The sequence below is a fragment of the Nanorana parkeri genome, unplaced genomic scaffold, assembly GCF_000935625.1.
Source record: "Nanorana parkeri isolate BGI_ZX_2015 unplaced genomic scaffold, ASM93562v1 scaffold334, whole genome shotgun sequence".
NCBI classification, from domain to species: domain Eukaryota; kingdom Metazoa; phylum Chordata; class Amphibia; order Anura; family Dicroglossidae; genus Nanorana; species Nanorana parkeri.
In genome coordinates, this window is record NW_017306602.1 from 1,133,689 (window position 1) to 1,148,449 (window position 14,761).

Below are 14,761 nucleotides of genomic sequence, written 5' to 3' on the forward strand. Positions count from 1 at the left end.
TGGATAAAAGAACTGTTTTTGTTTAGGTGAAAGGCAGAAACTACCTTAAGCAGAAAGCATCAGCACCACACTGGCCGAATGGAAAACCCAAAGTAATCTTTCAGAGACAGGCCAAGTGCTGAGTGAATGCCAACAGCTCTAGACAGGAAAAGTGCTCCATCCATGGCTGTTTACCAGAACCAGAGTCTGAAAAGCCAGTCTAGCTCAGTCCAGACATAGCACTCCAAAAACCAGGCTAAGGATGGCCAGACTGAAAATCTGAGGTTGAAGAGACTAGCTTTAGCAGCCATGTAGAGAAGAGTCCTAACTGACGACAAAGTCCTTGAAGAGAAAGAGAAATGGTACTAGCAAAGATAGGTCTTTTAGACAGGAGTGCTAGAGAAAAGACATTCATACTCCTAAGACACTAGGCAAAAACTGAGGCAAGCTGATAATAGGTGGGATTTTCCTGGGCTGGCCTACAGTTTTATTTTGTTTGCCAGTGTCCAATCTTCCTGTAAGATGCAGTATAACCCTCAAAAGGATGAGAAATAAATAACGCATTTCGTACACAAGAGAAAGCAATTATGGTGGTATTCATTTTGAGCAACCTTCAAAAGCCATTAACACCACATTAAATAAATGACCCAAGACCCTAAATGGCATATCATCAGGTGAAACCCTTCGCAGAGCTCAAAACTGGCATAGAGCTTAACCTTCTGCCTACAAGTGTTAAATATAAATATTCATATACTACATTTCACTCCCAAAAAACACAATATACTTGAGAACTATGAGGTGTTTTTCCCCATAGTTTTCTTTTGGGTCACGGGAGGACATATACTAGCGTCCTCCCATGATCCAAAGCTCAGTATATTGCGGGGAATACACAGAGGGCCATAGCCGCGACGAATCCCGACAATACTGTCGAGATCCACCCAGCTGCGTGAGTGACAGCAGGCTCTGCCTATCTAGAGGCAGAGCCAGCCGTGCTGGCCCCCTCCCTCCTTCGTTCCTCCACTCAGCTGGATGATTAGAGAGGGTGGGGTATCACAGCGGGAGACGATCGAGAATTGAGCCGATCGGTGCATGTTTCTGCTCACTTTCCGATTGATAGAGCCGACCTGTGACAGCTTCTTTGTCACAGGTCGGTTCTAACTATGAGGATGAGTGTAAATCACTCACCGCATAAATATCCTTTAAATGTAAATTTTTAGGACTAAACATAAGTAAGCTATTTATGATATACGATATGATATATTTAAAGTGAAGGCAAATGTAGGTATATGTAAAAGTATAACAGATTAAGGTACCATCTAAAAATATGTTTAAGTGTTGTAGGAATATAAAATTAGCTTGAATGGCATTTTTTAAATCGGCTTACTCTCACACAGGTGCTCTATATAAAGCTCGATCTGTCCTCGCTTGGTCCACCACCTGTTGGGTACCAGGCTGCTTACAATGTGCTTGATGCAAATCAGGGTCAGCCGAGTCCTTTGAAAATAGTTGACAGCCACTCCTGATGTACCTGTTTACCATCACGCAGTGCCCTCTTGCATTTATACGATTTATCTGGTGCTTGGCACATCAAGAGCTGCTGTCAGCTAATTGTAAAGGACTCAGCTGGCCCAGAGATGCAGCAAACAGTTTCCCACCACCTCATGTACAGCCCTGGTCACATGGGAAAGCCCTGAAGGGGCTATCAGTCGTGCCCTGAAGGGGCTATCAGTCCTGTCCTGAAAAAACATTAAGGCCCCATTCAAATGTTGGTGCAGTGGATTAACACTGTGATGTATGTTTATGTAATGCACAGCAGACCAGAAAACACACTTGCACTACTATTTCAAATGCAGCACACGCAGTGCTTTACCTTGTGTTGCATTGGAGCTGCATTTGCAAAAGAATGGCACCTCAATGTGGTACGCTCTATTACTGAAAGCACATCTAGAACGCCACAACATTAAATCACAACACTGTGCAGGACACACAACGTGCAAGCTGCGGTAAGCTGCAAAATATTTAGCAGGACAGAAAATTTAAATTTTTCTATTGTGCGGTCGCTCTGGACCTGTCAACAGACACATTTCAGTCCATCTGTAATTTGCAAGTTGATTACCACTGGTCATATTAATGTATGTTCAAGAACAAACAATACCTGAGGAATAATTCCTTCTTTTTGCATGAAAAAGTGCTTCTTAAATTCATAGTATGGATTATACTGGTGCCATGGTTGCAGGAACTCAAACCTATCAAGACAAAGAAGCAAATGTTATAAAGTGTAACACTATAATATGAAGCAAAGATGAAAACTAAATGTAAAAGAAAACCTAAAGTGCAGAATACCTAATCCAGTGCCATCAGCAACATTGAGATGCTAACTCCCTGTGGGAAGGCTATGTCACCAGTGCTTTCCAGGGAGATCCCATCTTTAAATCATAAGATCACAGGGCTTTTTTTTTTTTAATTGTTCTTGTTTATATGTTGCCCTGCTTACAGCTCAGGCTAGTGTAATGAGCTCCGGCTAGTGTAAAGTAGCCATGGCAACATTTAAACAATAAGTGCCAGATCTCCTACAGCGCATGTGCGAGATCTGGTCCTGATGTCAATTGTGGGCCAGCAGCAAAATCGCTCAAGAAAAAGCCACCAATGAAGTCTACTATTCATGATGGCAACGCAAGCATAGAGGAGGAGGAAAAGGGAAACATTAGTATGTGGACACATACAGAACAAGGAGGCAAGACTTTCTAATTCTATTTCATTATTTTGCTATGGTAGCTAAAGTAGCATCAACAGTTTCATAAGATGAAGGGTTGATAAGGTTTGCTTAAGGGCTTACATAAAAAAACCCACTAGAATACATTTATAAATAAGTTGACCACAATTGTTCCATACAGAGATTAAAGAAATGTAACATTTAGAAGGAACTAACCTTGAATCATTTTTTGCCCGGACACTTGTCTCAAATTTAATTCCATTCCGTGCCACATACTGAGCTAACTTGTCAATCACAGGCTGTATATCAGGAGGTGGAGGAATAATGGCCACAACTGGGGCAAGTGTGCTGAAAAAAAACCAAACCAGAATTTAGACACACACAAAACATGAACACACATTGTGTGTCAAATGGCTTTCATTCATGTCAGAATTGTTTATTTCTCCATACGAGTGCAAGTCAAATGCATCTGTCAATGAACTAAAGGGAGAATGCACCTGAAAGCACGCTGCACTTGCTATAGACACAGATCTTAGATCAGTGGATGATCTGGAACAAAGCTGCAGCCTACATCAGGTCAGCCAGCACTCCAATCCGTCAGCGAGCCAGTGGGCTACGCATTGCTGCCCATGCACAGCTTTTCTGAATAGCCCCTTTTAGAGACCATGTCTATTTGCAAGCTTGTAGGCAAAAGCTTCATGATCCATGTCAAATATCTCTGCAGTTAGATTCTCAGGTTCTCAAATCTTACATGGCAATTTTGGAGATGTCCCACAATGGCCATACAATTTATCACAGAACCAAAAGGGGTGGAAACAGTCAAACCATTCTTTCAATTCACTAACGTCTAACAAATATTTGCCTCAACAACTTATCTCAAGCAATGGGAACGAATGAGAGAGGTAGAAAGTCACATAGTAAATTATAAATGTTTTAGATCCAATTAGATTGCATCTAATTGTCGAAAAATGGCAGTATGGCACCTATGCCCAGATAGTTGACATTAAAGTATTTACATATTCTTAACATACAGCAAAGGGCTTTAAAACAAGCAATCCCTGACTTTTCTAACTGTATGTACTGTTACACAATTATATTGTGCATTTATATCAGAAAACGGTCAGGCTGCCAAGATTCTTCTTCAATAGAAAGCAATAAGTAAAAATGCAAGATTAACCCAGTTATGAATTTTGAAAATGAATGAGAGCTTATTTTAGGGCCTCTGTTGACATCCATCTGACCTACTTTATGCAGGTTTCTAATTTCCATAGATTTGTATTGGAATGCAAAACTCATCTGACGTGAATAAAAGTCCATCAACTTAGGCCCTTAAAAGTACTTTTACCGTTTGTTCAGAATGTATAAATACTTTAGTGTGCATAGTTTGAGCACAGGTTCACCTTAACGAATTAAACTTTATGGTATAATGATCAAAGCCCAAGATATAGTACACGTTGGTTCATAATTCATCACATCAGATTCCCTTTAAACAAAATGTCTCTGGGTGAACTGACCCTCTCCGAATAAAACACCTGCCCCTTGTAGTGCTGTTGCAAACTGCTATAAAAAATAAAAAAAGGGCAGTCAACCCTTGAAATGCAGGGATAGCACCATTGACAACATAGAAGGGTTTTTTTGGTATCCGGAGATCAACCCCTTCATGACCAGTGACGTACAGTGTACATCACTTGCATCGGGCCCGTTTAAACTTGTAAAGCCCACTTTTGGCTTTACAGTAGAAGCAATTCTGGCGGCTCAGCTTATTGCTTCTACAGGCTGGTAAACGCCATCCCCACCTAACACCCCAGCCATGTTTCCCGGGCTCCGCTGCCTACTCCTACGGGCCCCGCTTCTCTGGTGTCGGGGGGAAGCTGGGGAGAAGTAGATCGACAAACCTCCGTTCACCGATCTCCTCCACGTACTATGGGACCGGGAGCGATGCAGATTACATCACTTCTGCTCCCATATCGGTCAGTACTGAGCTCCTGAAGCCCAGCAATAAGCTATTGAAGTGTGATCTGCACTTCAATAGCTTATTTCAAGTATAAAGGTGATACTAGAGGTCTTTTGGACCCCCAGTATCACCTTAAAGAGTACTTGTCACTGCAGATATGAATACGACAATCGCGCTACACATGTTGGGTATCGCTGCGCATGACAGAGCAATAATTCTGGGGCCAATATTCATGCGTATCTCTAAACTGATGACCTGTGGGGGCTTTTAAAGCGTAGTCTATGGACTTTTTGGGGTACTGAACTTTGTTGCAGTTTCACGGACGAACACAATTTTTAACCTGGGTATGTTTACTCGTTGTAACCTCATCTTTTATATTGTTAATGGGTATTTTGTTGTGTTTTGGGGCATTTAAGTGCATTTTTCACAACATTTTGGGATTTGATAAGGAATTGCACTAATATCGTGCAACATAAAAATTTGCAACTGCCACCATTTTATTCTATAGGGTCTTAGCTTTCAGAAAATATATAATTTTTGGGGATTTTAAGTAACTTTTAGGCCTTAAATGTGGATTATAACACAAACAACAAATGAAAAATAGGCCCTCGGTCATGGAGTTAAAATGCAAAAAGGACACCATATGGCACACTACAGCAAGAACCTCACTAATAAAGTCTGATCTTGATACATAACAGCATGATAAAAATATATTTCACTTGGAAGTTATGGTCTATTTCCTGAAAGCACAAACATTATTATTATTTTGAAAGTGATATATTTTTAGCTTGTTGCGCAGTAATTTATTTGCTTTCAATGGATAAAACTATGCACAAAAAAAAAAAAAAAGGGAGAAAATGCTGTACTTTAATTATCTACATTCCCTCTTGAACCTAATAATGTCGTAGAACATTATAAAATAGTGCACAATTGCAGATTTCCTTTTCTCTGTGTGTTCTGCTGAAAATAATAGCTGAACATCTGAAGGTACTTGTGAGCTACCTTAATAGGTAGAATTACTAAAACTATTACTAAATTTAAGTGAATGTGCATAACAGGATTTTTGTACTCAACGTAAAATCTTTTATTGGTGTTTAATAGGGGATACGAGATTCAGAGCCAACTTGGTTATACTGTCACCTTCATAGTAGGAAAATGGCAATAAAAAAAACCTGTTAGCTAGTGTTACTCCTCCTATTCCCATGATGCCTCAGTTTTGTGGAAAAGCAATATTAGTAGTGGATCATGAAGACGGGGAGAGAGGGGGAGGGGTGTTAGCCGTCCCCACTAATGGATTCTAAGTAAAGGATGCAGGCCACACATCAAATTAAGCTAACAAGCCCACAGATCAACAGTGTAACACTTGCAGTTCAAAGAGCTGCCTGAAAGACTTTACAAGCAAAGGTGGCATCAGATGATGCCTGAGCAAAACATGTGAATAAAAAACCAGGTGGCAGCAATGTAAATCTGAGACGTAGATGCCGGACGCTGAAAGGCCCAAGAGGCACTCTGAGCTTGTGGGTTTGTATTCAAAAGGAAAAGGTAAGCCTATAGGTTTGAATGATTAGCTGCCTAATCCACCTAGCAATAGTGCAATGAAAGAGGAAGGTCAGGAGTTTGTCCTGTGGGAGAAAGATCCTACACTGAGCAGTATCTAGGAGGAGTTCAGATACTCCAAATGATGTCAGTTTAATATGGATTTCTTAAGTTTCAGGGTCCAACCAAACCTTGGTAGAGTTTGCAGAGTCCACAAGGTGCCCCCGGATGGAGGCAGATAATGACTGCCCTGATAGATTCCATGCAGAATGTTTGCACTCCAATGTAAGCATCAAAGGAATTAAGATCCAGGACAGGGTGAATGCGCTCTTTTGCTTAAGGGACAAAAGATGTTGGGGTAAAAACCCTGAATCCTTTCTCATTCCATAATAGCTATATCTCCCTCACAGAGGAGTTGTGTAATAAAGTGGAGATCTGCTAGTCTCAGAGGGGATGTTAAGTTTGAAATTCAAGCTTGAAACCCCTCCATCACCCGAGTGCCCGAGATGCTTTCGGACCAGGTGGTAGCAAATGCAAAAAAAAATAAAAAAAATCTCCACACTGGAGTGGGGGTGTGCCCTGAAAGCTTTGGGAGTTTGAGTCTTGCGGTGGAACAGAGTCCCGGGGTTGGCCTTGGTCCTAATGGACTAGGAGAAAATAAAAGGAATTCTTGTTCGTTTCAGAAGTTGCCAGTTCCCATCTGAGGTTTAGCCTTTGTTCCTTCCTATGATGACATTCTTGATAAAGTTGTCTAGAGAGGAGCAAAAATACTCCATCAAAAGCATACACAGCAGGGGTCTCTTACACTGGCACTCTGCAGTTCAGCATTTGAGTAAAAGAGTTCTCCACAAATGCACAGATAGCAGGCCCAAACAACACAGTAATGCTGGGTAACTGGTAAAAGTTTCAGTTGTTGGATGGCAGAAGGATTAGTAAGGATGGATCTCGGATTCCTAGAAATATCCCTGGACCATATCCACAGGGTCTGGCAGATTGACATGATGGCAATTACAAGCTGCAGGGAAGGATGGGCCTTAGAAAAAGTGTCCAATCTATCATTCACATGATCTCTAAACTCTGGGATGTCCTCAACTGGGAAGGTCAGAATCTTAAGACAGGAAATGGCTGGGTCCACAACCAGAATGTCTTAAGAAACTCCTTCTTAATGGGGTACTGCTGAGCGAAAAGAGTAAATAATGTGTGGATTAGACCAGTCACCATACAAAACTTGTTTCAGTAGTGGGAGTACTGTGAAGATTTTTACAGTTTGGAAACTTACAAGCGAGCCTATGCTGGTAACCCTAGAGAATTCAGACACAGGATGCTCAAGCCCCAGACAGGAGCGCACTGTATAAATGGTATACTTAAGCCTAGCGGTAATGTAAGCCGACTAAGGCTCCTCAAAAAAAAAAAATAGGATTGGTTTTGTTGTACTCACTGTAAAACCCTTTTTCTCTGCATTCATTAAAGGACACAGTGGATATCATAAGATCTTGACCACCGAAAGCAGTAACTTCCGAGGAGTGGGAACAAGCTAAACAACCAGTAGAGCCCTCAGAATGAGTGACATTCAAAGGCCTGTATAATTAAAGTTAGGAAGGCAGATGTTACATCATAAAACCACCCTTGGTGAGTAAAAGATTAGAGGCACATGAAACCAGGGGACCAAAAGACCGCATTGTAATCCAGGAATAAGAGCCAGATGCTGAAGAGCCTAGGGATTTCTCCCATATGTAGACAAATGCAACAGAAAAGGGTAGAAAATCTTAATGGACTCTCACAGGGACTGTTAACAGAACAGACAGCACCTTCAGGCAATGAAGATATCCTTCCGAGGACATGAAGTAGAAAACAAGGAACAAAAAAGACATCTCAGTGGAGGTGAAGGTCAAGGTCAAGGTCAAAACCACTAAAAAAGGAAAAGGCTCAAGACCCTACTACCACCTGTCTCATTGTAGGACCAGAAAATAACTTACAAGATAAGACTGCCAAGAACATACCATGTCCTGCTGAAGTAACCACAACCAGAAATGTAACGCCATGAGCAAGAGCAAAAAGGCATCAGATTCAAGTCTTCTAGAGTCGATGACTGAGGAAAAAAGCTTCCTGAGAAACACCACTTAAAAAAGAACAATAAAAGGGGAGACTAGTAAATGCAAGGCCAAGAAACACTCTAGCAGGGTACTCAGGCCCAAAGTTGATCCAATTATACTGAAAAAAACAAGGGGAACATATCCTTCCCCATAAAATATGTCCAGTGATGCAGCTATGATCCAAGATATTGTCCTAAAGGAGGTGTGCCAAAAGCAGTTACTCATAAAATCAGCTACAGAAGCAAGGAGAGGTATCTGGACATCAGTGACCAAGTCATATAGGCAGCCGCAAGGAACCTGATGTCCAGTTCAAGAAGAGGAGCATGGCAGTGGTGCTGTACACAGGGAAGGCAGGATAGGCAGTGAGTGAGGAAGGCCATGTGCACTAGATGTAATAATGAAAATGGACATGCAAAGCTGCAACCTATGCCAGCAAAAGATCAGCAAGGTGCCCTGTGTAGCACAGCCCTGAACCTGTAAAACCCTCTGGGGCTAACTTACACAAAAAATTAGGTGACCTAGAAACTGCCCAAGCAGAGCCTAGTGCCTAAGGATCACCATTACAGGTGAGCCCTGCATCTTCTTCACTGAGGAATCTGGCTACGGCTTCTAAGGCTCTGCCAAGGAGTGGCTGATCCACAAAACTGCATCCAGGAGCTCATTAGACTGTGCAGTAAGGTCAAATAAAAAAGCTCTTGATAAAAAGTGGTAGTATAAACCAATTGTCTCTGATTCCTTAAATGAACAATCAAGACATTTTTTGACCGGTAAAAATAATTAGAAAAATGGTCCGAACCATTATATTTACTCTTTAATATAGGCACCACAATAAAATAAAAAAATCACGAATAAATCATTTTAAAAAAAAATCTAAATTAAAGCACAGTTTAAGCAAAAATTCTTCCTTTCCCAGAGACAGTAATTTTTAACTCTTCCGCAGCATCCAAAATTGAAACAGGCTGGAGTTAAGCAATAAAGCATAATGTTTTATATAGCTTTTGTTCTATTGCACAACGAGAGAAAAAGCATCTTTACCTGGAAACCGAATTTATTTATACCCATGTTTAAAATGGACATTTCATGATCAATATAACACACTGATGATGGGTTTATTGTTATAAAATGTTACTGTAATGAACTTTAGAGAAGCACACTTGTTAAAGCAGAAAAGGAGAACAGGGACATGGACAACTCATTCACAAGATCAGAGTCCGCAGCTGGTGAAGAGATTACACCAATTATAAAGTTTCACCCCTAACCCAGGCGTAGGCAAATGAATGTAGCATTTAAGAGCGAGTCAGTCAAATCTAGTAACCGGCAATAACTTTTAATGAGACAAAGAATAAGTGCTTCAATTAACAAAATAAAAAAGTTAATACAAGTTGAACATAAACTATGATTTTTTTTAATCATATTTTTTAGACCAACTGGCTACATGGACCTGGAAATGTAACCCAGCCCTACCATAATCACTAATAATAATGCAATCTACCAGGCAAAAATAAAATATGGCAAGAAATTAATACAAATTACAGAACTTACAAAAACATGCTTTAATATATAACAGTAAATGTGTTATGCTGCTGCCCTACCATCTATTTTGACACACACACACTATAATTAAAAAAAATGCATTCCAGGTCTTAAGAAATGTGCTGGAAATTTCCTGAGAAGTGATTTAACTTTTCTAAAAATATCTTTACCTTGTTGCACCCAAACCAGCAGTTAACCTGTTGCTGCTGTCAACGCTGTTTAGAGATGGCAAGATGGTAGTTTGTGGAGCAGGAATGGCAGATTCTTTTGTACTCTCTGTATTTTCTCCAGCAGTTATTGAACTATAAGAAGCACTGGCATCCACTGCTGGTGGGGGAGGTGCAAGACAGTATGTTCCATCAGGTAGCATGTAGTAATTATAATATGTAGATGTCACAGTTGCTGTAAAAAAAAAATGAAAACAAATCCTAGTTTAATCAATTTTTTTTAATGCCTTAAACCTAGAAGAAATAAAAATCACGCTGCCACAGTTTTGCAATACTTCATTCGACAGCCAGAATTTGTTTTCAACAACTACCTTGAACTTACAAACAAATGTGGAAGGGTCTCCATCCCATCTAAATCATAGTACAGCGTAGTACAAGTAAATAATGCTTTATTCAGATAATAACTAACATTACAGGAAAATACCAGTGATCTACAAAAAGCGAATAAATACAGCAGATGTTGTAACATAGTTATCTCGTTAGAAGTAGGTACTTCTATTTTCGCAAACAGTTAAGTGTTTGCAGGAACCATGTTTAAAGGGAATACTTCAGAAAGGACAAACATCTTTGGTAAACTGAGAACATTAGGTTAGGAGTACTTCATGATGTTTTGAGGCAATTGAAAAGCATTTAAATTACCACTTTTAATGTATTAACTTAGGGACCACAATTAATTCTGATTTTCAGCATTGCATTATTTTAACCAATCATTGTATTTATTTATATATGTGAAATTGAAACGGTTTGAAAAAAGGGCTATCTATAAGAAAACTGAAGCAAATGTAAAATCTTTAATAAAAAAATAAAACGCACATCCTGTCCCTGGGTAGCAGCTTTTAAATATCTATGTCTATGGAGTGCACTATGGCTTCTACTAGGGATGCTCCGGTACTGGTATTGATGCAGAGGTTATTGTTGGCGAGTGCTAGCTTCTTAAATCCAAGCTGGATGGATTTGTCTATGTTTATGGACTTCAACCATGTTTACCTTTGTTCATCTCCAATAATTGAAAGTTGGTGGGATTAGTAAGTTTACACAAACAAGAGAACATTGTCTTATGCATCCAGGTCAGCTCACAGAAAGTGACAAGGACACTGCATTTTTGGCCAAAACTCTTGCATCCACCACATTAACCACTTGCCGTCCGCCCGTTGTAAAAAAAGGACGGACGGCACTGCAGCATTGGCGGGTTGCCGTCTCCAGACGGCATTTTTTTTCTGCTCGCGCCCGCCCCCTGGTGGGCACGCAAGTATGCTGCAATGTATTATATTGTTGTTCTTGGGTTTCGGTATTTTTACTAAAAAAAGCAACATTTTTCAAACTTCCTTCCAACCACATTCTAAATATTTATTGACCAGACATAACAAAACACTTTCAATTGTATATTTAATAGACCAAAGGGTAGCAAATAAGGGTTACTAAAATGCATTGTTATGGTTTACTTTACACCCAATGTTTTCTTTGATTTCTGCAATAGTGAATTTCCAACAAAGATTTGAACAAGCTGAGGCTGTATGAGAGAACCCAGGCTAGTAACCTTAGGTATAGAGAACACAGGTTGTTGACTGTAGGCACATGCGCAGTCAGTAAGGGCCGAAATTTTATTCTTAATTGTATTTCATCTTTTGCAGCCAAATTGGACCACCACTTAATTTTATATTTCTTACATGTTACCATTCACATCGCATAGGCTAAAAAGTAAAAAAATATTTTTACTTGCTATATAGGTGGCAAGTAGCAGTGGCCATCTTTAAACCTGGCAGGTGCCCAGATCCTAATATATGGCCGAACTGGCAATATATTAAATAAAAATCACCCAGTGGAGGATCAGAATGATCTGCATCTCTTGCTGATGCAGACCAGACTGATCGCTCCCTTGTGGTGCCATTGTTCACATGAAGGAATGATAGTATTGTCTGCCTCCGGCAGAGATGCAGATCACACCGATTATTTACTGGACCACAGGATAATCTTCCCACTGCCCCGCTGGACCCCAGGGAAGCAGCCCCCTCCCTGCAAAACAGGTAAGCAGGAGAGGAGGCAATTTCTTATTCATTTTTATTGTTTATAGTTATGTGTTTTATTGAGTGTGTTTGATGTATGTTTTTTTAATGAAGATATGTGTGTGTTTTTAATAAGTGTCTGATGTGTTTTTTTTTTTTTAATGAGTGTGTCATTTGTGTGATGTGTGTGCTTCATTATATGCATAATGTATGTTTCTTTTTAGTGTGTGATGTGTTTTCTAATTAGTGTGTGATGTGTGTGTTTTAATGTGTCTGAGATGTGTGTTTTTTATTAAGTGTATAAATGTTTGAATATGTGCGTTTCCCTATTTTGCCTAAGGCAGTGATGCTGAGCGCTTTTTAAACCCCAGTTCGCAACGCAATACCAAACTTTTCAATGTTGGCACTTTCAGATAAATTGATTTTGTGTTGGTTTGGACACTCGGGTTCAGAAATGTTAACCATCACTGTACTAGGCTGCCCTTGCAGCTTTGTATGCCAGTGTCCAATTTCCTGAAGGCAGCAGCATATCCCCTATGTACCAGAATTACTCATCCTGTGTCCCTTAATTACGATTAAGCGCATGGGCATACATAGAATTACAGCCCAAAGTATGGGGATACCACGTGTGTGAGACTTTACACTACCTAGCCACACAGAAACCAAAGAGCACATTCAGACTTTCAAGTAGCAAAAATTATATATCTGATTTTTGTGACTACCCATCACATTTTCAGATGCCCTGAAGTGCAAGGACAGTAGAAAACCCCTCAAAATGACCAGTTTTGGAAAGCAGACACCCCATTTCCTAGGCTGTTTTTTTTTCACAAGGAACTCTTCATCCTCTATATCAAAGGTGGTCGTTAATGTACCACTGTTTTCGGTGAGGTTTTATCACTGCTCTCATCAGTCATATTATTCATTTTAAATGCCTCCTTACTACTGTACATGTTGTGGACATTGGGACAGCACAGCAAAAAAACGTGCACCAAAAAAGGAAAACACTGGCGTTGGCTATAATCAGCACTGGCTGCAATTGGCAAACAGAAAACACTGGCACTTGCTGTGATGAGCAAACTAGAAACAATGGCACATGTTTTGATTAGAAAACTGGAACCACTGGCACTTGCTGTGATCTGAAACCTGGGAGCACTGGCACCTGCTGTGATCTGAAACCTGGGAGCACTGGCACCTGCTGTGATCTGAAACCTGGGAGCACTGGCACCTGCTGTGATCTGAAACCTGGGAGCACTGGCACCTGCTGTGAAAAGAAAAATTGTAAGACTGTCACTGACTTTGATTATGTGTATTTTGTGCACTGTAATATGAACTGTCAGATCAGCAAAAATGTCTTATAAGCAGCCAGCTCTCTTCTCTTCCTACTCACACTTGCTCCGTGTGTGAGAGGAAGGGGAGAGCTGGCTGCTGATCACAGCCAACTGTCACATTTGTGATCACTGTAATAGGTTGCAGCAATCACAAGGTACAGAGACACTCTTAATGGCTCTGTACTTTCTGCCTGTGATCAGCGCAGCCCAAGCATTTGTCATTGTTATGACTGGTCATGGCGATTACAAAGTACAGAGCCACTTTCACGGGCTCTGTACCTTTTAACTGTAATTTACGCTGCCCATGCACTATGCGCACACCGGCACAGGAATAAAGTACCCTTTAACCCCTTCGTGACTGACGACGAACAGTGTACGTCGCCAGCATCGGGGCTGCTTTTGCCGCTGGGACTCCGTTTAAACTTGTAAAGCCGACTGTCGCTTCTGTGTCCGGTAGAAGGCCCTCCCCGCACGCTTCCCGGGCTCTGTTGCCCCTCCTACGAGCCCGGGACCGGCTTCCTTCGTGTCGGCGGGGAGGAGATCGACGAACTTCCGTTCATCTATCCCCCCCCCGTTCTATGGGACCGGGAGCAATGAAGATTGCATCACTTCCGGTCCCTGGGCTGTCAGTTCTGGGCTCCTGCAGCCCAGCTATAAGCTATTGAAGTGCGATCTGAACTTCAATAGCTTATTTCCGGTGTAAAGGTGACACTGGGGGTCTTTTGGACCCCCAGCATCACCTTAAAGAGTACCTGTCACCACCATCTGCTATCACGTGATACTTTGACTGTGATAGCAGTCAAAGTAAAAAAAAAAAAAGTTTTTTAAATTAAAATTAACTAAAATAAATCTAATAATAAAAAAAAAATTTAAAAGTCCCCCGCCCCCGTGAGCACGCGTGTCGCCACGTAAAACACGCATCGGGTGCTCCTACATATGAAAATGACGAACGCGATACACATGTTGGGTATCGCCGTGAGAGCAATAATTCTGGGGCATCTCTAAATTGATGACCTGTGGGGGCTTTTAAAGTTTCTTCTATGGACTTTTTGGGGTACTGCAGTTTTTTGCCGTTTCACGGACGCACACAACTTGTAACCTGGGCATGTTGGGTATCATTTTACTCGTTGTAATCTTTTATATTTCATTAAAAAAATTGGTATTTTGTTGTGTTTTGGGGCATTTAATAAAATTTTTCACTAAATGTTGGGGTTTAATAAGGAGTTGCGCTAATATTGCGCAACATGGGTGGACATTTAATAAGGAGTTGCGCTAATATTGCGCAACATAAAAATTTGCAACTACCACCATTTTATTCTGTTGGGTCTTGGCATTCAGAAAATATATCATGTTTGGGGGTTTTAAGTCATTTTCAGGCCTAAAATGTGGGTGCAA

General features: G+C 40.7%; 1 protein-coding gene across 2 annotated transcripts in view; it reads right to left on the reverse strand.

Moving 5' to 3' along the window:
- The window catches only part of SFSWAP (splicing factor SWAP homolog), a 111,049-nt gene that overhangs the window by 57,128 nt on the left and 39,160 nt on the right, over nt 1–14,761 (reverse strand). For both annotated transcript variants that reach the window (XM_018558356.1, XM_018558355.1), the window contains 3 exons: nt 9,979–10,210; nt 2,909–3,040; nt 2,135–2,225 (listed from right to left, as the gene is read on the reverse strand). In XM_018558356.1, the coding sequence (XP_018413858.1) occupies nt 2,135–2,225; nt 2,909–3,040; nt 9,979–10,210 (455 nt within the window). The remainder of the gene's footprint in view (nt 1–2,134; nt 2,226–2,908; nt 3,041–9,978; nt 10,211–14,761) is intronic.